The 23,901-nt window shown below is 54.6% G+C and overlaps 1 protein-coding gene across 1 annotated transcript in view; it reads right to left on the reverse strand.

Moving 5' to 3' along the window:
- Nucleotides 1-7,231: 7,231 nt before the first annotated feature.
- Nucleotides 7,232-23,901, reverse strand: part of ARHGAP40 (Rho GTPase activating protein 40) — a gene marked incomplete at its 5' end in the record, with an annotated part of 29,264 nt that continues 12,594 nt past the window's right edge. Inside the window, 13 exons of the mRNA XM_081148316.1 lie at nucleotides 7,232-7,904; nucleotides 8,852-8,904; nucleotides 10,058-10,227; nucleotides 10,976-11,116; nucleotides 12,965-13,171; nucleotides 14,866-14,948; nucleotides 16,927-17,086; nucleotides 17,444-17,521; nucleotides 17,940-18,031; nucleotides 19,537-19,702; nucleotides 21,089-21,237; nucleotides 22,512-22,841; nucleotides 23,549-23,739. Coding sequence (XP_081004442.1) covers nucleotides 7,813-7,904; nucleotides 8,852-8,904; nucleotides 10,058-10,227; nucleotides 10,976-11,116; nucleotides 12,965-13,171; nucleotides 14,866-14,948; nucleotides 16,927-17,086; nucleotides 17,444-17,521; nucleotides 17,940-18,031; nucleotides 19,537-19,702; nucleotides 21,089-21,237; nucleotides 22,512-22,841; nucleotides 23,549-23,739 — 1,912 coding nt within the window. The 3' untranslated portion in view covers nucleotides 7,232-7,812. The remainder of the gene's footprint in view (nucleotides 7,905-8,851; nucleotides 8,905-10,057; nucleotides 10,228-10,975; nucleotides 11,117-12,964; nucleotides 13,172-14,865; nucleotides 14,949-16,926; nucleotides 17,087-17,443; nucleotides 17,522-17,939; nucleotides 18,032-19,536; nucleotides 19,703-21,088; nucleotides 21,238-22,511; nucleotides 22,842-23,548; nucleotides 23,740-23,901) is intronic.

Genomic DNA, 23,901 nt, shown 5'->3' on the forward strand with positions numbered 1-23,901 from the left:
GTAGGGGGAAACCATGTAACCGTTAACATCTTTTTTTTTTTTTCTGCTATTTTTAATTGTGGTAAAATGCATACAACAATATGGTGGCTTCTTTAAAAAAATTAAACAATGGGATAACCATATGATTCAGCAATTCCACTTCTGGGTCTAAAACCAAAAGCCTTGAAAACAGAAACTGGGGCAGACACTTGTACACCAATGCCCACTGCAGAGTCAGTCACAGCAGAATCAGTCACAACAGCCAAAAGGGGGAGACGACCAGCTGCATATCAGCGAACGACCGGCTAAACAATGTGCTACATCCATACAATGGAATATTAGGCAGCCTTTAAAAGAAAGGGAATTCTATGCATGCTCCAACAGGATAAATCTGGAAGATGTTCTACTTAGTGAAACAAGCCAGTCAAAAAGAGATTCCCTGTGTGATTCTGCTTCTGTGAGACAAAACAGCCCCGTGGTTATGGCAGGCGCCGGGGGAGGGGAGGAACGGGGAGCCGCCCAATGAGCAGAGTTTCTATTTGAGAAGATGAAAAAGTTCAGGTGATGGGTGGTGTGATGGGCACACAACGTGAATGTACTTAATGCCACGGAACCATATGCCTAAATATTGTTAAAATGGTCAATTTTGTGTTCTGTGTGCATTTTTAATTGCGGTAGAGCATGCATAACTCCACAGCATTGAAATCATTCCCATGGGTGATCAGGGTCCCCCCTCTGTCTCACGGTGTGGGCCCGGTGGTCACGTTAGGATTCCCTGTGCAGTGAGTCCCATCAGGAGCTCCAGGTGCCAGCGTCCAGGCTGCAGGTTGGATGGAGAAGGCACAGGAGGGGGGCGATGGGGTGATCCAAGGGGACATGTCAGTTAGGTGATTTCGCAGTAACCCACTGAACTCATTTCCTTTACCAAATATCTCTTGAGCGTGCACCAAGCACAGGTTCACCGGGCGGGGATGGGGTGAGGGGAACAGAGGCAAACAGTGCCCAGGGTGTGGCCTCTGGGACACCCAGGCCAAGGGGACAGGCATAACCACATCTGTCAAATGGGACTGAACCTGCTTCACGGGGTTGGAAGGGATGAAGCTTGAAAAGCTCTTTGCACAGCACCTGGCACAAAGCAAGAGGCCAGGAGGTGCCAGCCCTTGTTCTTGGTTTCCTGCCTCTGGACTCTCAGAGGAGGTGAAGAGGGTCCGAGTCAGTCAGCCGTCGGGTTCAGAGTTCTGGGAAAGGAGAGGAGCCAGAGGTTTTTTTCTTTTCAGTGCGTACAAGAGGAAAATCTCATGGAGGGAGCAAAGTGGGGTCTCAGCTAATCATGATTTCTCTGCATTTCCCCACCCCCACCCCAATCAAGAGCCTGGTCTAAGACCAATTGCCACCCCCTCTGTGCTCCCACCCTCATGAGTCACGCTTCTCAGATCCGATTGTTCATGGGCCTCCTCAGTCCAAAGCTCTTGATGGATTTGGTAATTGGCGTAATTACGGTAATTTTACCTTAAAGACAGGCAGCTGCAGATTTCCTTTTGGGGAGGCCCCTCCATGGGCCTCCTGCCAGCCAGTATTCAAGGGACAATGACAAGTGGCTCCCATTCCCCTCCCCCAGAATGCAAAATGGTGAGGTGGGGGTGAGGTTCTCAATAGAAGGCATCTCAGCAGCCCCCGCCCTCCCCCATCCCAGGGACAGGGGACAGCAGGGAGGGTTTGCCAGGAAGCATTTTCTCTTCCCTCCACCCGGCCTTGGTTCTAGGGACTTGCAAAGCACAGCAGCGACACTCTCTTGTTCCCTCTCCAGGCCTCAAAACCAAGACCTGGACCTCTAAGTCTGTGGGTGGAGTTCTGTCCAGATCCCTCAACGCCCCAATTACACCTGTGGTCTCGGGTGTGAGAGACCGGAAGGGAGACTGGACCCTCAGGCTTGGCGGGGGAGTCACCTCTCCACAGCCAAGCACCAGGCAGCACCCTCCCCATCACCCCCAGCCGGGGCCTGGGCCGCCCTGCCCCTTGGGGGAGCCTGTGGAACGTTCTCCATCCCAGCGCCCCTCTGACGTGGGAGGTGGGGCTCGCCTCCGATTTCAAGGTTAGAGGGCTTCTCAGAGGAGGGACTTCAGTGAAGCCTCGAAGGATGCTTGGGGCGCCCCCAGAGGCCTGGGGCGGTGAGTGGCCGGGCCAGAGCCCAGAGCAGTCCAGCCAGGCAGTCTTGTGCAGGGGGATTGGGGGCCCTACTTAAGATTGCCAAGGGCAAGCCTGGGGCAGTCTCAGAATCCCCGGAGGGATGGTTTGGTCGATTTAAACCCCTCCCGTCTTCCCAAACCTCTTAGGATCCATTTCCAGTCCCTACCCAGTCTGCCCACTGCCCACTTCCCACCAGCCTTTCCGTGCTGGACACAGACTGTTCCTCCCGCCCGAGTCCTGCCACCTCTCACCAGCCCCAGTGTCCTGCCACCTCTCACCTGCTCCTCAGTCAGGTTCAGCTTACTCACCACCCTCCCTAGGAGCCTCCCGGGGAACTCGACTCCTCCCCTTCCCCTGCCCCCTGCATTGGGGGCTCCTCTCCTTTGCCTCCCTCACAATTGCATTTATCAAGCAATTTGTGAGATGAGTTATTTTAGCATCCTTCTTCCTTCCCGAGACTAAACTCTGAAAGGAAGGTCTGTGGTGACCTGATGCTCAGTCCCAGGGCCTGGCTCTCAACAGAAGTTTTTTTTGATTGCATGTTGAAAACTGTCAGCAGGCAGAGAGCAGGTGAAGGTGAGTTCTCAGAAGAGGAACAGCATAAGCAAAGGCTCTGAGGCCAGAGGGGACAGAATAAGTTCAAGGGGTGCTTGCATCAGGGAGCTGGGGGAAGGGTAGAGGGAGCAATGTTCAAAGGGGGGCAGTGGAACCCTAGGTTTGTAGGAATTACTGAGGGCAGGAGCGCTGGTGAACTGGGTCATGAGTGAGGTAACACTGTGTGCTTTACAAGTTCACTATGCTCCATCAAGTTCCAAGGGCAAGGGGCATCCCCCAGCACACGCAGGCGGGAAAGGCGGGGTACTTAACGCTTGCAAAACAGCCCTCAGCCAATACCTGGTGGCAGTGGGCTTTCAAAGGCTCCTTTTCCTCTCCCCTCGGGACAGTGCACCTCTGAGAAGTATTCAGTGCTGTCTCCCTGAGTCCTTGGTGGGCCACCACAGACAGGGCACCCCTCAGACAGGACTCCAGTCAGCCTTACTGGGTCACCTCACTGCCATTTGCCCACCTGATCTGGCCGCTAGGCTAGACTGGGGCTCCCTGAGGTTGCTTGGGGGCAGGCCACCTAGGACCACGAGGAGGCATGACCCACATGGCCTGAGGGCATCACTGAGTGGCCAGGGAGGCTCTTCTCTTTTCCTTTGGCACTGGGGAGGTGAGGGCAGTTGTGGCTGCAGAATTTCAACTTGTCTTGCCTGTCACATCCCTCAAGTGGCAGCATCTCTCCACCCCTCCCACCTCTGTCAGGAGTGGATCAGGCCTTATGACTTCCTTTAACCTTAATTACCTCTTTAAGAGCCACATCTCCAAATACAGTCACCTTGGGAGTTAGGGCTCCAACATGTGAATTTGGAGGGAGGGGGTGCGATTTAGTCCTTAGCAGGGCTTCTTAAAAGAAACATGATCTCAGCCCTAGCTGGCCCCAGACTGCACAAAGCCCAGAGAAGCTGGGCACCCACTGTGAGCTGTGCTAACCCAGCAGCGGGACTGGTGCGGGATCATCAATCACCAAGATGGGACAGGGTGGGAAAAGATGAGCCCTCGGATAGTGCGAAGATGAATGGGGATACTGACATGTGATTAAACTGGGATCCTCCGCTGGTAGTCGAGGACCCACTCTGAGTGCAAAGTTAGCACAGCCAGGCCTGGGCTCCCCGCACCCACCAGGCCCCTGCCCCTCCCCCTGCCAAGGTTAAAGGATTGTCCCTTCAACCCCAGCCCCTGTCACGCCAGCCCTGTAAGTGATGCGGTGCAGCACGCAAGGGGACCAGCACAGGTGCTGGGAACTGTGGGCCCGACCATATCATCAGTCACCATTCCAGGCTGCTAGCTCTTGTTAATAAATAATAATAATGGTGACGGCCCTGAATGAGCACTCGCTATGGGTACTTCAGGAGCATCTGCTCATTTTCACACTTCAAACCAAGTCAGGTGGTGAGGGCAGCAGTTTCTGGAGGAAACAGAGGGGCAGAGAGGGATTTATTAATCCATTCACTCAGCCAATGTATTTTTATTGAGCACCTACTATGTGCCATCATATCCACAAGGTGAACAAAAACTCACAAGGTTTTTGGGTCTATCTCCTAGTTCGAGAAACAGATGATAAAAATTAAATAAGATGATTTCATGTAATTATAATAAATTAATTTAATTAATTAAGGGGGGAGGGAGAGAAAGGAGAATGCAACTTCATATGAAATGGTCAGACAAGGCCTCTCGAAGGGAGGGACATCTGAGCTGAGACCTGGAGTGAAAGGAGCTGGCTGTGGGAGTAGCTGCGGGGAGAGTGTTCTAGGCAGGGAGACCAGCAAGTGCAAAAGCTCAAAAGCTGGAATGAACTTGGTGTGTCTGAGAAATTGAAAGGTTTGTGTGACTGGTCTTCAAAGTGAGGGGTAGTGTGAGTGAAATGGTATCAGAGACATTAAATGGGCCTCACAGGTTAGGGTAAGGAGTTGGGGCACTATTTTAGGTGGTACAGGATCCCTCTGGAAGGTTTTCTGTAGGAGGGCTTTCAGAAGAATTGAATTTCTGTTTTAAAAGGGCCACTGCACAGAGGATGGATAGGAGGACAAGAAGGGAGAGATCGGAGTACAAGGGCATTGAAGACACTGAAGCTCTGCACCATCATCATCACCATCACCAGCACAACCATGATCACTATCACCACTGTCACCATCATCTCCACCATCAGGACAACCAGCATGTCACCATCATCATCATCACCATCATCACCACCATCAGCACAACCAGCATGTCACCATCATCACCACCACCATCATCAGCGCCATCACCACCATCAGCACAACCAGCATGTCACCATCATCACCACCATCATCTCCACCATCAGCACAACCAGCATGACCCCTACTGCCATCACAAAGGCAACAAGATGACAGTGGCTTGGATTAGGATGGTAGTAGAAGCAAAAAAGAGGGGAGACTGGGATGTGTTTTGGAGGGAGGTCCTCCAGAGCTTGTAGGTGGATTGTAGGGGGTAGGAAGGAACTGGGGAACAAAAGCAGCAACTCTGGCTGAATGCCATGGTATTTCCCCCACTTGAATAACCTACCCACTCTTCCTGCTTCCATTCTTGACTGTCCTTTCTCATGAGCATCTACCAGGTCCTGATCCCACTCCACACAATCCTAGTGTGGCTGAAAGAGCACCGGGTTTGGAATCGGGCATCCAACCTTTTCACTCTGTGTGACTTTACACACATGGTTTAACTTCTCTGGACTTCAGTTCCTTCCTACATAAAGTGGTAATGCCTAACTCGTAGGATTGTGGGCTAGTACTGGGCTAAACTAGTGCTTCCTTCAGTCTGGACTCTCTTTGTGCTGCTGGGGAAACCGAGGCCATTCAAGGGCTCTTAACCTGCTATAAGTCCCAAATGTCCTGCCAGGCAGTTCCAGGATTAATGCCAATCCCTCCTTACTAGGTTTTCTTGATTAAGGGAAATGCCTTCTTTTTGTTTCTGAGGGTGTTTGCACTGTGGGAGGTGGGGAGAGAGAGGGAAACTGAGGTAGTGATTATCCCAAAATGCTTTTAAATATGGATATTTAAGGCAAAATGGTTTGAGAGCCTGTGTCTTGACACCAGACTAACCTACATGGGAACTGAATCCTGTCAGCAACTAGCCATGTGGACACTATTAACTTTCTGAGCCTCAGTCTTCCTCTCCTGTCTGTGGTAATGATAATGTGTGTCATAAGGCTGTGAGGGTTAAAGGAGTTAATATGTGTAAAGTACCTGGCACAGAGTAAGTGCTTAGTATTAGCTGCCACCATCACATCAGCGCCTGAACTAAGACACTGGGTTATGGTGAGGATCAAATTTATAAAGCTCTTGGCATCATCGCCATCATCAGCACCACCACTGTCACCATCATCACCATCATCAGCATCACCATTGTCACCATCATCACCATCATCACCGTTGTCACATCATCACCATTGTCACCATCACCATCACCACCATCACCATTGTCACCATCACCATCACCACCATCACCACCATCACCATCGTCACCATCATCGCTTTACATGCCATCATCACCATTGCTATCACTATCATGGGTACCACCAACCACCACCATCATCACCTGACAGGGTCAAGCAGGTTCTAACAATGCACCACCAATACCTCTTCAGCACCTTCCATTTCAGTGTGCAGTGGCCAACTTCTAAGTGCCAGCATCTGTGTCTCTTTACCTGAGGGCTTTCTCTAGCTCCTGGAGCCCAGTACGCCTGTGCCCATGAAGGCTGGCAGTGCCAGAGAACAAACTCCCACCCTTCTCAGGAAGAACCCTAGATCAATGACTCACAGGAATCGATGAATAAATGCCCCAGCTCCCTTGCTTCTTGGGTGGGAATAACTCTGATGAATATCTTCTACATTGTTTCTCAGAGATCTCCAGCAAAATTAAGCTCTGGTTGCCCACAGTGCTAACTTCCCTGATGATGCATGTTTTTCTGGGCCAACCCCCCTTCCCTGTCTCATCCCCCGATTCCCTTGTGTTTCCTGGGAATCACTATTTGCACCTGAATCATTGCCCCAGAGTCTGCTTCTGGCGGAACACTAACAGAGACACTGGATTATTGTGAAAATTAAGCTTGTGAAGTTCTTGGCATATATTAAGGGCTTAATAAATCCACTGCTGAATAACTGAATGAACGAGGCTTCACCTGCCCTCAGGAGACAGACCCCAGGATAGGGGAAAGGAGGAAGGGAGAGACCTGGGACTGCAGGAGATGACAGGAGTGGGGACAGGATCTCAGAGAAACTATCCCTGCAGTGCCCCACCCGTCAACAATTGTCGTCATTACTCCATCCCTCCTCCTGAGTTCTATTCCCAGCCCCTCCAGGTGGCTGCAGGTTCAAGGTGTGGGCAGCCCAGCAGAGCAGCACAGGGAGGTGCTCTCACCCTCAAGCTCCCAAGTTAACTCACTGAAGAACAACGCCCCCTGAGAGCTGGGCTGGGGACAGAAAGCTTGAACAAAGTAAAAGTAACACTTAACTTGTGCCTTTAATGTTCAAACAGAATTTAAATATATTACAAAATGACAGTTGTCCAAAACAACATTGAACACAGGAAAGGAGGATTTTCCTCTTTCCAGTTCTTGGGGGATTGTTAGGGCCCCCCTCCTGTGGCCCCGTCAGCTTTCAAGGGGGCTCAGAGAGGGCAAGGGGCTGGCCCAAGGCCCCCGAGCTCTCCTGGCTGGTCTCCAAAGCTGTCCCACTATTCACTGCAGGGCTACTTGAAATAAAATTTTTCCTGGAAAAAAATAACTGCCTCTGGACAGAGGTGCTGCTTATTTTATTTTCTTCCGGGCTGGAAAGCATGGCCAAAAATTCATCCCCCGAGTGGTGTGGTTATCCATTGGCCAGGAGGGCATTGGGTGAGGGTTCTGCCTCTGCCCGAGGAGCCCGCCCAGCCAGAGTCCTCCCGGGACCTGAGGGGCGATGCCGAGAAGACGCGCTGGAGGAAGAGCTACCCCCCCCCAGGCAGCCGCGCTCCCGGCTAGTACACCGTGCAGGGGGGAGAGGGGGGAAGGGGGTGGCATCCCCGCTGCCGCCTACAGTCCAGGGCTTAGGCGGGGCTCTGTTTAACGACCCACTCGCCGCAGGGGTTGGCGCGGTACAGATCTAAGAGGTAGGCATCTGGGTCCAGGCGATGCTCACCTGTCGGAAGCCGGGGACAGGGAGGGTGAGGGTGCTGTCTGTGGAAGGTGCTGCTGCCCACCCGAAGCCCCTCGCCGGGCCAGAGCAGCACCCCCCTCCTGCTCTGCGAACCTCCGCGCGGCTCACAGCCGCCCCTCGCTCGGGAAAATTGACCCCCGCAAGGTCAGGTCCCCGGCGGGGAGTTACGGCCCCGCCCTCGGGCAGCCACAGCCAATGGCCGACTGAGACAGCGGGAAGACCAGCCTCCCTGCCCCCCAGGGAGCCGCGCCGCTGCAGTTGGCCCCCCAGGGCCCCCTTGTGGCCGAGGCTAGACCTCACCGCTTCTCCTTCCCCCTCCCAAGGCTCTTCCTAAAGAGCGCCCCTTCGAGGCATCATTCCTCGGCCAGCGGCTCTCAAAGGGTGGTCCCTGCACCAGCAGCATCAGCAGCTCCCCGCAACTTGTTAGAAATTCGGATTCTCAGGGCCCAGCCTCCTGTGTCTTAACAGCGCTGCAGGTGATCGCTACTCTAGAGAATGCAGCTGAGGACAGCTGCTCATCCTCAGTTCCCACAAAGCCAGGGGCCTCTCAGTGCTGGACATGTTTGCAGAATTCCTTAATGAATCCATGGCCATGGGCCTGGAGCAGGTCCACTTCGGGTAGGGTGGCCCAGAGGCCTCACTTTCACTGGTGGTACTGACAGCACCACACTAAGCAAGAATTCTGCCCTCTCCACACCTGAGGCCACTCGAGGCCATACTCCAAACTCCAAGATGGAATCCTAAGGCATGGCCACAAGCTGACCCTTAACCTCACGGCAGGGTTCCACCTGGTTTCATGGGAGACAGAGGCCAGAGGGGAAGGCTCAACCCGAGGTGGACTCTGCCCCCCTCAGAGGGGCCCAGCAAGCCCTCAAGATCAGAGAGCTCCTGGGACCTGGGCTCAGATCCACTCCCCACAGGGAACTTACTGATGTTCCCTCCAACTTCGTAGAAGACGATGTCGGCTGACTTCCTCAACCTGCTGTGGCAAACAGAGAGGAGAGAATCACCCACCTCTTCTGCTCAAGGCTGCAAGACCAGCAACTGCTTACAGACCCAGGCCTGGAAGGGGCAGTCCTCACTAATTTTTGATCCCAGCTGGGAGATGAGGCATAAGGCCCTCCGGAGAAAGCCGGAGTCAGAAAGGAGCCCGGCGCCCGGAGACATGGAAGAGGCGGGTGGTCAGCACTCAGGGAAGGCCAGTCATGGGTCCCCCACTACAAGGCCCCCTACCTGCTGGGCATCAGAATGAAAGTTATGAGAGTGGTGGGATGAGGGTGGCATATGGGGACAGGAGCCTGCTGTGAGGGGCAAATTCTGAGTCAAAATGAATTGTGGAGATTGTATGATTATGTATAATTATAGTTATCATAAGTATCACATAATTACCACATGAATTCAATTCCACAATCTGTTCCCAATTTGCCCTGTGGCTCTGGGCAAGCCCCTTCCCCTCTCTGGGCCTTAGTTTTCCCATCTGTACAGGAGGAACTGGACTAGACACTTGCTAATGACTGACAGCCCAAGAGTCTTTCTTGGCAACTCCATCAAGGAAGTGCCTGAGAGCTCAAGCCGTTCCTTGCATCCTGGAATGAGAGTTGCCTATCAGCCCCTCTGATCCTCTTTCAGCTCTTTAGCCATGCTGCCTCGGGACCTTTGCACATACAGTTTTCTGTGCTTGGAAATCTTACCTCATTCCCCAGGCTATACCAGGTGCCTTGTCTTACATTTACATTGTTCCCTGCATTTCTTATAAAACCAAATACAGTTTGTAACTGTATTAACTTTGTGGCTATTTGACACACGTCTGTCTCTTTCACAGGGCTGTGAGCTTGTAAGTCCAGAGCCCCTGTCTGTTCTTTTCATTGTGATTCTAGCATTCCACATGGTACCTGGTCTATAGCAGGCATTCATTAAATACCTATTAAATTGAATAAGTGAATGCTATTTTCACTATTATTTGAAGCCAAGGCTCTCTAAGAAGGTTGGAGAACCCAGTTCTGGCCATCCCAGAAATGGAAAGGCCAACAGCCCTTACAACTCCCCTTGATGGCCTTTAGTTCTGATGTACTGACCCTTCCTTGGACCTGCTCCCTGCAGGGGAGAGGCTTCTGTCTTGGGGAAGTGCCCCTTACCGTGGGAGGAGGCTGTCCTTGTCCTTATTGCCCTCTTGACTCTGTAAGCCAAGGCTCAGGCGCCCTGTGAACTGCCTGAGGACATGAGCCACTTTGGTGCTGGGGGTCAGAGGCACCTCCAGGGTATCTTTGATAGGCCAGGCTGCCTGGATCTTTGCCACTTGGGGAGCCTGCGGAGAGAGAAAGCTCCGTAGGCATGGGCACATACATGCATCGCTGGAATTCAGATGTGTGCACATAAATATGAGTACACTTGCACTTACACAAATACCCAAGCGAAAAAGAAAAGATTCACACATACACAGGCACACTGGCTGCTTGTGCACAGATCAATGAGGCCCCTCAGTGTGCCACACAAACACAGGCATACAAACGGGAGCACACGCATTCATACTGGTACACACAACAGGAGTGTATGAAATGCACCTATAAGCACACGTGCACAGGTTCATGTAAACACCCATCACCCACGCATGTCATGCACAACGCGACCCTGGGCCACTTCTTCGTTTGGGGCTCTAATAAGGAGCCCTGTTCAGGACTCCCACCAGGGACACTCAGTATTCTTGTAAAGCCCTTCCCTTCCATGCCTCTTCCTGGGCCCAATCACCCCACACCCCACAAGACGACTCCGTTTCCCAACCCTCGGTCAGGCACACCAGGGGCTGCCTGAGGACGGGGCGAGGAAGACAGCTTCTAGAGGGCCCTGCGCCACCCAGTTTCCTCCGCGCAGCCACCTCCCCGGTTTCCGACACCGGCTCCTCCGTCTCCGCGGCGGGGCCGGCGCGCCGCCTGGTGGCTGCAATCGGCAGCGCAGCTCCTGACGGCGGCGAGTCCCTGGAGGACGCGGTGTGGGGCGAGGGGGTGCCCTCTGGCCGCCGCCTTCTCCAGGCGTCTGGGGGTGGCGGTGGCACTCACCGCCTCGGGGCCATCCCCCGCCTCGTCGCTGTCCGTGTGTGTCCTTCGCAACCAGGTTTTGAGGCCCCCGTCGCAGAGCTGGGGGCGCCGGCCGCTGCTGTCGTTCAGTTTTCGCAGCTGGGCGACCAGGAAAGAGGAGACCTGGCCAGAAGGATTCAGGCTCAGCAGGAGCCCGGGGCTGCCGCGGGAGGCAGAGCCCCTGGAGCCCCTGCGGCACCCTCCTTGTCCCGGCTCCCCGCGCGGGACTTGCCAATACGTGGTGCTGAGCGCGGGGCTGAGGCGCTAGTTTGGAGGGAAGGGCGGGCCGCGGGGCCGGGACTCGGCGGGGCTGCAGGGCCTGCCCTGCCTGGGCGGCTGCTCCGGGCACACCGGGCAGGGATGCCCGGGCGCACCTGGGGCGGGCTGGGCGGAGAACCCCGGCCAGCCCTGCACCGGGGGGGCCGCAGAGAGCCCCGATGGAGCCTCCCCTCCTCGCCAGGCAGCAGCCAGCGAGGGGGTCAGGAGAATCCGGGCCGTTGACCCTAATAAGGGGCATGTGCTCTGGGGTCTGACAGAGCTGGTTCCATTTTGGGCCCCTCGGCTTCCTGGCTGCGACAGACACCCAAACAAGACGACACACACGCGGAGGAACGCGGGGAACCCTTCCATTGCGTGTATCTACAGCTACGTTGCCTGAAACTTTTACAACAATAAGGCATGTAGGCATTTCTTGAATTTTTAAAACTCCCTTCATTAAAAAGTATTATAATCAAACGTGTTTTAGTAGCCACAGGACGTCAGAGAGCTGACAGGGCACAGAGAAGGCGGAACTATGGGGGTGCGGGTGCAGAGCTGTATGGGGGAGGCAGGGGCGCCCCACACAGGAGCTGGCTCTTGAACCAGGTCTTGAACCAGCAGAGGGCCAACGCCGGAAAAACAAGCAGCCCACCTAAAAAATGATGAACACTCCTCCAAAGGACATGCGGATGGCCAATGGGCATACGAAAAGATGGTCAGCATCACCAGTCATCAGAGAGATGCAAACTAAAACCACAATGACATCACCTCACACCTGTCAGAATGGCTGTCACCATTCAACAAATCAACAAACAGCAAGTGCTGGGAGGGTGTGGAGAAAGGGAGCCCTCCTGCACTGCTGGTGGGGACGCAGACTGGGGCAGTCAGTAGGGAAGCAGTAGGGAGGTTGGATGGATGCATGCATGGGAGGATGGGTGGGTGGGTGGGTGGGTTGGTTGGTGGGTGAATGAGTGGGTGGCTGGCTGGCTGGATTGGTGGGTGAGTGAGCGGGTGGATGGCTGGGTGGGCGACTAAATGGAAGGGTGAATGGAGAGATGGAAGAAAGAGGCCACACATTCCTAAGGGAAGCGGCCTGAGCAGCAGTGCCGGGCAGTGCTAACTTGTATACATGAGCCTCAAGTGCTGGAGGCGACTTAGTGCTTCTGCTCTACCTTCAGCTGTCAGCAGGCCTCGCATGCCCACACCACACAGGCCTCTTTCCCTACTCCTGCTCCTCGCCCTTGCTTTGGATTGATCCTCAGGGCAAGGCTCATGGTGACAGGGGGTGTCTTGGTTTTCTGGCTCAGGCCTCTGTCTTAGGCAGGCCCTGTGTCCCTGAGCCTATGGTGGACGGCAGGGGGGTAAGGGCAGCCTTTTCAACATCATTAAAGCTTTGAGGTAAAGGAATTATTTGTGGGAGCTCAAGGAACACCCTTAACCTGGGTAGACCAGATGGCAGTAGATTGGCTGAGAGGTGTGGGAGTGTGGACATCTTTTGGGCACTAAGGCAGGGGAAAAAGAAGACACTGGTCATACATAGGAGCCAACAAAGACCCCAGAAGAGACAAAGCTAGGGATCTGAAAGGACAGTACCCACAATCATGGATGGCAGGGGCAACAGGGCAGCTCTACCCAGAGTAGTAAAAGGGCCTGTGCCTGCTACCCAGACAGACAGCCTGTACCCTCCACGCCTGGTTGTCCCACGGCACTCACCGTCCAGAGCAGGTCCTGGTAGTGCACCATCATCTGCACCACCTCGGCTGCCCCCTCTGCCAGCTGCTTCTCCCTGCCCTTGAGGAGCTTGGGGGGCTGCCCTCGGTGCAGGAAAAGATTAGGGGCCATTACTGTGGAAACATTCCACAGCGTCATCTTGTTGCTCTGCTCCCGGGCCACCACCTTCCTGAGGAATTCCAGGAGTGCCTGGGGAAGGGCACAGGACTTTCCTCAAATCTCAGCATGCCCAGGTGTCCCCTTCTTTCCCCAGAACGTCCTGCTGTGCTACTTGGTGGGGGGAGGGGCTTGGAAGGAGCCAGGGGCTGGAGTAGGGGTTTCAGTTCCAGCTCTGCCATCAGCCCACCCCGTGACCTCTTTGTTTCCTGCTCTGCAAAACATGTCTAAAACCTTTCCCCTTCCTGCTTCCCTGGAGGTTAATGAGACAACTGGGTCAGACTTCACCTTCCAGGCAGCAAAGAGCCACAGCTCAGGGAAGCAGGGCTTCTCCTGGTGAGCCCAAGACAGCTCCCTTTTCTGGCTCTGGGAAGTCTGAATCTGCCCAAAATGCAAGGGAAAGAATAGGAAGCAGCGGCAAAGGGAAGGAAGGGGGGCAGCTGCCATTTAAGTACTGTTTGTGTTCCTGGCCCCTTAGCGCCTTACATGAATTTATCATCACGTTTAATTTTCACAGCTCTATAAAGTAGGTCCTACCATTTGTACCCATTATACAGAGAAGGAAGCTGTGGCTTGGAGAATGTGCCCAAGGCCACATAGCCAGTAAGGATGAACAGAAGGAGGGAGGGGAAGAAGGATGGGAAGGTGGAAAGATGGATGGATGGGTGGGTGGGTGGCAGATGAGGGAGGAAGGATGGGAGTAAGGAAGGGGGGAGGGATGGGGGGAGGAAGGGAGGGAAGGAAGGAGGGGGAGGGAGGAAGAAAGGGAGGGAAGGAGGGGGAGGGAGGGAGGAGGAAGAGAGGAAGGAAGGGAGGGAGGAAGGGGATGAGAGAGGGGGGAGGGAGGAAGGGGAAGAGGGGGGAGGAAGAGCATATATTGAACACTTGCCAAGCACCACATCTTCTGCCCTGTGATTCCTTATGTATTAGCTCTTGTATTCTCCAAACAATCACACAGATGCTATTATTGTCCTCAGTTTACTGGAAAGGAAACAAATTCAAGGAGGCTGTCTCTTCAACAAAGCTGAGGCACAAGGAGTGAAGGTCACCTGAACCCAGCTCTATCTGGTTATAAACACTCCCTCAGGGCCTCCTGTGTCCACATCAGACAAGGATTCCAGGAGACCTGGGGCCTCCTCACAGCCTACCCAAGCTGTACATCTTGGATTTGAACCAATGACAGCCAGGAGGGTGCTGGGAGCTAAGCCAGGGCTGCACCCCAGCACCTGCTCCCAGTCCTGAGCACCCACTCCCATAATACACAGTGGGAGTTCCCCAAGAGAGTATTTCCCAAATGGGTGCCCTACAGAACACAGGCAGTGCAACACTTTCCATAACAAAACAGGTCCCTGGACAACTGACTCAGGAAACTGCTACACACTCTAGTCCCACCTGGAGATTCACGAAGCCTCAGCATATTAAGGCTTTGAGAAGTCTTGTAGGAAGGGATGATCCTAACCTTATGGCACTAACTCAGTGTCCATCCATCTTGTCTGGACACAGAGCCTCCTCCCTGATAGAACTGACAGTGACATAGGGCAGTGCACACTCTAGTGAGCACCGTGTCCTTTCAGGGCTCATCTGCTTTCTTTAGGGAAAAGTCTCAGGAAAGACTTGGCCATCACTGCACCCCAGCCCCTGGCAGAGTTGTTGAATGGGCACATTTGGAGCCATTACTGTGGCTGGGAGCTGAGATGACAGTGGAGGCAGCTGGAGGTAACTTTTACCTTTAGGGTGTTCCTGTTGGGTTCCGGGAGGATCAGGATGAGCAGGTGGAGGGCCTGCAGGCGCTGCCTCAGGTCGGGGATGTCTGAGGGAAGAGGGCAGGCTCGGTCTCAGGTATCCCAGGGAGGCTCAGAGATTCCCCCTCCCTCAGTCTGGAGGCCCCTTCTTGGGGAGGGGAGATTCCAAGAAACCCATCTTTTTAAAAAATATGTTTTTTAAATTGATTTGAGAGAGAGGACAGGAGATGGAGAAAGAGAGAAACATCAATGAGAAAGAAACATTGATCGGCTGCTTCTCACACCCCCCCTGCTGGGGATAGAGCCCAAAACCCAGGCATGTGCCCTGGCTGGGAATTGAACCAGTGACCTCTTGGGGCATGGGTCAATACTCAACCACTGGGCCACACCAGCCACGGCAGGGAAACCCTTCTTTATAAGGCCTGGAACTGTTCCCTGGGCTAGTTTTAGCTCAGATAGAGCCCCAACCAGTGCTGGTCATGAGGCTCACTCTCTACCATGTGAGTAAAAAGTAACACACATGTGCACATACACATGCCCAGACATGCAGCCTGAGAGGTACGTCCCAGGGTCAGAAATGCAACGGGCTGGCAATCACCCTCGGGAGGGGAGATGGATAGCTCAACTAGGTTTGAAGGTTGCAAACAAAAAGCTGTCCCACAGCTGGGGTCAGGATCTCCAGGGAGGAGAGGAGGTGGTAGGTACAGAATTCAGAGAAAGAGTTCACCACAGTGAGACCAGGCCCGTCAACTGAGAGCTAGCTGGAGCCTGGAGGACACAGCGTAGGGGGACACAGAGGCTGAGCATCCAGGCTCGTCCCTCAGATCCTGTGTGGCACTCATTCATCACTCATTCACTCATTCATTCACTCACTCAACAAAGACCATCAGGTACCTATTAGGTACAAGCTCCAATCCAGGGACCTGGGACACAGCAGTGAAAGAAACAAACAGGTCGCAGATTCGTGGAGCTCATGTTTCAGGGCAGAAGACAGACAATAAACGAGCAAAGAAATAACTAAGTATCTTCAGACCCTGCTTCATACCAAGGAGAAAATAACACGGAGTATTGTGATAAGCGGTGCCTGGTGGGCAGGCGTGTCGGGTCGGGTCAGGGAGGGCCTCTGTGGGGTGCTGACATCAGGTGATGTCTGAAAGGCAAAAAGCAGCAGCCAAGTGATGGGAGGGGCAGGTTTCCAGAGAGAGGGAGCAGTAAGCAAGGAGGCCCTGAAGAAGGAAGAGAAATGGGCACATCGAAGCCAGATGGTGGGGCTGCAGGGGGACCAGGAGGAGGTGGGTCAGAGCAGGGCCTGAGGAGGAGGAGGCCCCGTGGCGTTTGTTACAAGTGGGCTGTACGGGGTGTGAGGCGTGGAGGGACCTGGTCTGATCTGATCTATGTGAGATGCAAAGGCAGGAGAGGATTTCTTAGCACCCCCTTCCCTGCATGGGGGTGGAAATCAGACTGCCTGAGCCCTGAAGCTTTTTGGAGAATCAGAGAGAGAGAGAGAGACAGACAGAGGGAGAGACAGAGAGAGAGGGAGAAGGAGAGAGAGAGGGAGAGAGGGAGAGAGAGGGAACACCTGACTTCCCTCCAGGTTGCAGGGGGACAGATCTCAGGTGGGTGGCTTTCTTCTTTTGAGAAAAACAGAAGGGACTGTTTTATGCTCTATGGATTGTGGAGCGGTCCACGCAGGGACATAAACATGCAGAGTATAGAGCGGGATCTGTGCAGTACATGCCAATCTGCGTGTGCCCACAGAGGCACTTAGCCCACAGCCTGGCCCCGTGGGCATTCTAAGGAGAAGAAAGCTGGTCCATGTGAGGACTAATAGGGACCATGGTGTGCAGAACCTGATCTCCTCTCCTACTCTTCACACTGCTCATGCACACACTCATGCACACACACATACAGCACACACACGTGCACTTCCTCCCCATCAGCTTGACCTCACAGGGAACAGGTAGCCCCACCTTCCCACTACCTCCCCTCTCCCACCCAGGCCATCAAACGCTCTTCTCCCAAATGCAAAGGGCTGGGGACACTCACTGGGCACCACGGCGAAGGCCGGGAGGTACTCAGCAGTGAGCAGAGGCGCTGGCAGCTCCCGGATGAACCTTTTGAGCAAATCGGATGCATCGTTGTGGTGAACCTCGTCCCAGCTAAACAGGCCCGTGTAGAAATCTCTCTCCAGCTTTTGTTCCAGCCCCTGAAGGAAGGGCACAAATGAGAAGCTAGCTCAGGGCTCCAGGAAAAGTTGCTCCCCCACTTCTCTGGGCCTCAGTTTCCTCATCTGCAAAGTGGGGACAACAACAGCACTCACCCCGTAGGGGTTTTATGAGGATTAAATGGCCTAATGTGTGCAAGTCACGCAACAAATGTCACCAGCCTGACTCCTGTGTTACACTGTGCCACCTCTACCCTTTCGAACCCTCCTGGGCTCCATGACCCAAACAGAAACCAAGGATGGAACACTGAGGCCGTGAGCTGGATTCTCTCCTGGGTTAAGGTGCACGCAAGGCTGCTGGGAGATGCAACCTCAGTGAGGGGGGAAGCCAGCCATTACCTTGACCCTGGCCTGGGATCCAGGCACCCTGAGAATGCCTTCCGTGTCCAGCCCTCTCTTTTCCAAACAGGATAGCAGCTGCGAGAAAAAGAACCCGCTGTTTGAACCAGCAACCACTGAAAAGTGGGATTCAAACTGGTGTGTTTGCCCCCCAGGGAAACGAGGCAGAGGAGACAGCCAGCAGGGCTATAGCTTCTTGGCCACTTCCAGGAGCCAGGCATTGTTCTGAAAGCTTTTTTCTTAAATATGCATTTTTCTCACTCAGTCTTTAATAAGAGCATACTGCTACTCTAACCCCACTTCACAAATACTGAATGGCAGGCTCACAGAGCTTCCAAAACTCACCCAAGTCTCCCAGCCAGCAAGTGTCAGAGCCAGAACTGGAACCCAGTGTCCTGGTCCTGAAGTCCACACCCTCATCCCCCAGGCCAGCCAACGGTGGTGCCCAGAGCCAGCCTCTCACTGGCTAAATGAGCCCAATCCTGGGACAACTTACAGCTTGAAGCAGGAGTGGCACCTGGGTGCAGGGGAGGGCTCTGCGGTCGGCCTCCAGCAGGGCTTCAAGGGGCACGCCGAAGAGACGCGTTTCTGCGGGAAGGCCAAAGGGCAGAGGGGCGGTTCACTTCCTGGAATGACAAGTGGGCTCCAGCCTGCAAGGTGTCTGGGCACTAGAGTCAGACTCCTGTCCCCGTGTGAGGACTGAGCTCTCTGGAGAGTGGCTGAACTCAAACTGCTCTCAAGCAGAACATGTGGCCTCAGCAACAATGAAAACATGAGATATGTCACAGAGCAGAGTCTCAGCTGGATAAGGTGGTGTTGAAAAGAAATGTGCTGCTGCCCTGGGGGTACTGGGCACAGACGTAACAATGGTCTGGGGTAGAGCGTTCTGCTCTGCAGGGATGCACCAAATTCCAAAGAATGTACTTCCTAGGTCTTCTCAACCATCCTGCCTGGCAGTCTTCTCAGGTACGCTCCTCTTCCCAAATCTACTCTGCAGTGTCCTTCCTTCTCCGTTCACCTGCCTCCCCTTTATCTATAAAACCCCCACTCCTGGTCTATCTCATCTACCATCCTCTTGTCTTTAAAGAAACAAACAAACAAAAAATTGCAATGCGTAATGTAGACAACGATGCAATGAGATGAACGGTCTCACACTACTGAAGGGTAATATATACCAAGAACTTCATCAGTATATTCAAAACAATCTAAGATGCACTCAAAGTTGCATGTGCAGCCATAGTTACTGTGTTTTATAATAGGAAAATGTGGAAATGATAAATGTCCACCAATAGGGAAATGGTTAAATAAATCAGGATATCTCCATGAGCAGGAAAATAGTGACCTGATTAAAAACCATGTTTTCAAAGATTGCTTGAGAGTTGTAGTAAATGATAATATTGTTCCAAGCTCATTACCCCTCCGTTAATCCACACTGTTTGCCACGTGGATTTGCATAGTGGAGAAAATGCCTCCCCACCCCTTGCCGCCAGTCAGGTGATGCCTTTGGTCAGTAGAGCAGTAGCCCCCATGATGTGAGCAGAGGCTCAAATGCATCGTGTGGCAGGTTTGCCATCTCGTGCTTCTGCCACTGTCATGAGAACACACTCCAGATGGCCTGTTGGTCCCAGGAGGATGAGAGACATGCGACACAGCCCCAGCTCCAGTCCCCAGCTTGGAGCCAAGCCCAGCCTAGATCGGCCAAGAATCCCCAGCTCACCACAAACATGTGAGCGAGAGTAAACAATTTAAGTCATGAGTTTAGGGGTTGGTGGTTAAGTAGCATTATTGTAGCAATGGCTGAATAAGATGGTAACTTGGAAATGTCCATAATTCTATAATATTAAGTGAAAAAAAGGGCATGTACGGGTGGGGTGGGGGAGGAAGATGATACTCTAAAAGTTAATAGTGCTTACATCTGAATTGTATTTTTCCTTTTTGGATTATACTCTATTTCCCACAATAAGCAGGAATTGTTTTCATATAACAGGGGGAACTATAGCAGCGAAGCTTTTTGGATGGAAGACTCCCACGCAACTCCCTTGACGAGAAAGCCAGGACTTTAGCCACAGGGTTTTGAGGAGCCGGTGGCTGACCTGTCGCCTTCTGCTTCCCCGCCTTGCTCCTCTTCAGGTCCAAGCCGAGGACGTCGCAGAGGGCAGTCAGCTCGATAAGGGCCAAAGCAGGGATCTTGTTCATATCCTGAGAGGACAGGTCTCCCACCCTCGTCAGGCCAAGTCTGCCTTTGGGGATCCTAAACGTCTAGGGAGGGAAGCAGAGACAGTCAAGCCAGGAGCTGAGGCTCCACCCCGCCCCACTCCCCCACCCATGCCACCCCCAGGCCTTAGGAGGAAGCCCTGCAGAGGGGATGAGAGCAGGGGCTCAGGATCCCACCCCAGGTTCAAGTCCAAGCTCCACCTCTGACTGACTGGGTCACATTCTGAGCCTCTGATTCCCCATCTGAAATCAGAAGAGTGCTTACCTCATAGTTTTTGTGAGGGTAAAACGGACTAAGGGGTATCGAGGGTGCCAAGCACACAGCAGTAAAGCGAAGCTGTTTTACTGCCTGGAGGAAGGGCCATCTGATGGGCCTCTTATTACTGCTTCTATTCTGATCCTTTCTTGATCTCCCTCACCCCACCTGTCCCTGTCCTGCCTCTGTCATCACCCCCCTCTCCTGTCCCCATGCTCCTTTCTCACTCTGAATGATGACAGAATATTAATTGAAAAATACATGATGATCGACCTCGCCATCTAGAGGCAAGAGCGGGGATGGTCAGGCAGCCCCAGGCATTCCTGTTGCCTGCAGGGCGGGGGGGGGGAGGCGGGGGGGGGGGGGGCACGACACACAGCAGGAGGGGCGGATGTGTTCAGTATTTGCCAGGAGGACTGCAGCAGATTATGCCCCAGTGCCCATCCCTGTGCTCTAAGAAGGGAAAGGGACGAGCTGAGGTTGTAGGTCAAAACGTTATGGTTATCACGCAGTCTAGTGTTTGCTGTATGGGCCATGGAGTCAAACTTTCTGGGTTCAAATCCTGACTTTACCTGTGAGTTTGGGTAACAATTTTACCTTTCTGTGTGTCAGCTTTCTTCCCTGTAAAATGGGGCTAATAACAGTGTCCACAGGGTTTTGAGGAGAGATTAAAGTGATAAAACACAGTGCCTGACACACAGTGAGTCCTCAGTGATTATAACTATTACTATTTTTAAGTATTTACACAATTACTGCTAAGGTAACAGGATGAAATTATATCATGCCCGTACAGTACCTGGTATAATGCCTGGTCTATGGTATCAGCATTTTGGTGATCACTCATAGTTTAATGGGGAAATCAAATCAGAGGGTAGAAGATAATGTTGAACATTAACGGCCTCTGATGCTTCAGGAAGGGAAAGTCGTTCTTTAAACTCTGGCGCACTACGGTTCCGTGAGGAATCATCACCCGGAGAAGCCAGGCGAGCAGCACACGGGACTCTACTATTTCTGCAACTTCTTGTGACTCTAAAATTATTTCATAACAAGTAGAAAGACTGTATTTAGGTGAACGAGAGCACTGTCCCACTGGAACAGAGGTTGCTGTTACTGCGAACTTCCTAAGGGGCGGAGAGTAATGGCGGCGGCCGGCCAGCCCTCCGGGCGGTGCTCACCGGCAGGGAGCCCTGGCTCCGGGCGCAGGCGCCTCCCGCGGGCTGCGGGCCCCTCTGCAGGAGCAGAGCGGCCTGTTCCGAGTACGCAGAGTCGGTGCGGAAGGCTTCCTCCATCGCAGCCCGTGCCTGCGGCCCCTCGGGCTCGGCGGCTGCGGGGAAACAGGACGGAGAGGCAGTCAGGGCCTGCGGCGTCCCCCCCCTCCGGCCCACAGCCCCAGGGCGCAGTTTCTCAGGCTCGGGCCCTCCCTCAGGACAAGTAAACTCAGTGGCAGGTGCCTAAGACTAGGGGGCTGAGATCATGACCCCAGGAAGCAAGTTCTTAGGCTGAGGACTCGGGCCCTTTGCCTCAAGAAGTGATTTCCCAGGCTCAAAACCCCACGATGAAATCAATACCAGTAGGGATCAGATCCATTGCCCCAGGAAGTAGTTTCCTAGCTAAGGCCCACTGCCCCAGGAAGTGATTTCCTAGCTAAGCCCCCCCACTGCCCCAGGAAGTAGTTTCCTAACTAAGGCCCACTGCCCCAGGAAGTGATTTCCTGGCTAAGGCCCACTGCCCCAGGAAGTAGTCTCCTGGCTAAGGCCCACTGCCCCAGAAAGTAGTCTCCTGGCTAAGGCCCACTGCCCCAGGAAGTAGTCTCCTGGCTAAGGCCCACTGCCCCAGGAAGTAGTCTCCTGGCTAAGGCCCACTGCCCCAGGAAGTAGTCTCCTGGCTAAGGCCCACTGCCCCAGGAAGTAGTTCCCTGGCTAAGGCCCACTGCCCCAGGAAGTAGTTCCCTGGCTAAGGCCCACTGCCCCAGGAAGTGACCTTCCAGGCTGAGTTCCATGTGTCTGATGGGAAAGGCCCGCGCAAGGGCCAGCCTTGTCCCTCGAGGTTCCTTCCTACTCCCGGGAGCGGGGAAGGCAGGGACCCAGCCCGGAGAGGAAAGTGCTCAGGGCGTGCACCTGCTCTTACTTCACAGAGCAGCCCCTTGGTGCAGTAAGGGCCCCGGGGCATGAAGGCCGCTTACCTGGAGGAGGCTTAGGAGTCCGGGAACCGAGCTGCGCCCATCTCAGACCTGAACCCCCGTTCTCTGGAGAGATCTCCTAACAAATTAGACACTTCCATTCAGTTCATCCGTCCATGACCCCGTCCTCACAGACGGAGCCGCTGAAGCTCGGAGATCTCGCCCAAGACCCCACAGCCGCCCCGCGGGGCGCCCCGGGCCCGCCCGGCCGCCCTCGGAGCCTGTCGCACGCAGCACGTGTCACGCCGCTTCAGCACAGCCCAAGGGTCGAGTGCCCATAGCCTGTCGGGTTACAGGTGTCGACAGGATGCACAAATGATAAGAAATAGTGTAACTGTACTGGTAAGAGTTATAGGGAAGCTAAACTTTCGGGCCCGCCCAAGGCCACAGCGGCAACAGGCAGGCGCGCGGCGGCGCACAGCAGGCGGCCCTCGGGAGCGCGGGTCGGCGGCAGCGGCCCTGCGGCGGCGTAACCATGGCCCCGCAGGCAGGCCCGCGGTCCCCTTGCCGCGCACTCACCCCTGCACTGAGGCCCCCAAAGACGTCCCTGACGTCCCTGACGTCCCTGACGGGTGCCTTGTGGCGTCTTCGGGCCGAGCGGGTGTAGATGTGCAGCCGGCGGCGCACGGCGGCCGCCTGGGTCTGCGTGAGGGTGGACAGGAGCCCGCGCGGATGGCTGCCCGCGCCCCGGCCGCCGAGGAGCTCCCACAGGCCCGTGTCCCGCAGCCACTGGGCTTCCGTTTCGCCTTCTGCCAACAGAGGGAGACCACCCGGCCCTGTGACCAACACACCCAGCTGCACGCGCGGCCGCAGCGCCACCCGCAGCCACCCGCGGAAACGCACACTCGCGTGGGCGCAAGAAACAGCCACACCTCTGATCGTAAGGCCCACGAACGCCAACCACACTCCTCAATGGGGAGACGATTTCACGAAATATCTGAGACTCTGGGGGCCGTGGACGGCATTAACCAGTATCGGGCTTTACACCTGTAAAATCGTATCCTCTTGGAAAAAGCAGGCTGAGGAAGGGCGCCTGCGTGTCCGACTCTGGAACGTAGCAGTGCACGCGCCGCCCCTCCCGAGTGTGACAGGGACCGCCACAGGTGACCCGCGCCCAGCCTGGAGACCCCTTGGAAAGCCTCCCTCTATTCCAGACCTTGTCTGCGTCGGAATCATCCCCTCAACTGTGCTTTGTAAGAAACTGTCACAGTCCTGCAGCAAACCCGTTCATCCAAATGTCCTGAGCGCACCTCTGCATCAGGGGGTTTGCATTCCCCACTGGAGAGGCTGTGGCAGACCGTCAGGCCCACGCGACCGCACGTGGCCGCCGTGGGCTGGTGCAGCTGACTTACGCGCCAAACCAAGGTTTCTGTGTCAGCGCCGCTTTATTCCCTCGTTCCCTGAACAAGACGGGGGGCGCCTCCCTTGTGCCCAGCAGCCCCGCCGGGCGCCTCACCCTCTAGTGGCCGGCCTTCGCCCACGCCGTCCTCTTCTCTCGGCTCGTCCCTCTGCTGGATCCTCTCCACCTCCATCCAGAAGCCATCCATGGACAAGCTCTCCTCCGAGGACAGCCAGGCGGGGGAGCCCCGGGCAGGGCGTGCCCGCGGGGGGTCCTGAGGGGGCTCCGGGCCTGAGGAGGGGCCAGAGCTGCAGCAAGCGGGAGGGGGGAGAAGTCAGGCAGAGCTCTGCTCAGGGCGGGCTTTGTCCTGAGGCTGTGTGGTTCTCCAGAAACCTGCCTGGGGCTTCTGGGAGCTGGGCGAGCTCCCTGAGCACACTTCTCAGGGGTGACAGACACGTGGCCAGTCTCAG

This window comes from Miniopterus schreibersii, assembly GCF_964146895.1.
Source record: "Miniopterus schreibersii genome assembly, chromosome: 10".
Lineage (NCBI taxonomy): Eukaryota > Metazoa > Chordata > Mammalia > Chiroptera > Miniopteridae > Miniopterus > Miniopterus schreibersii.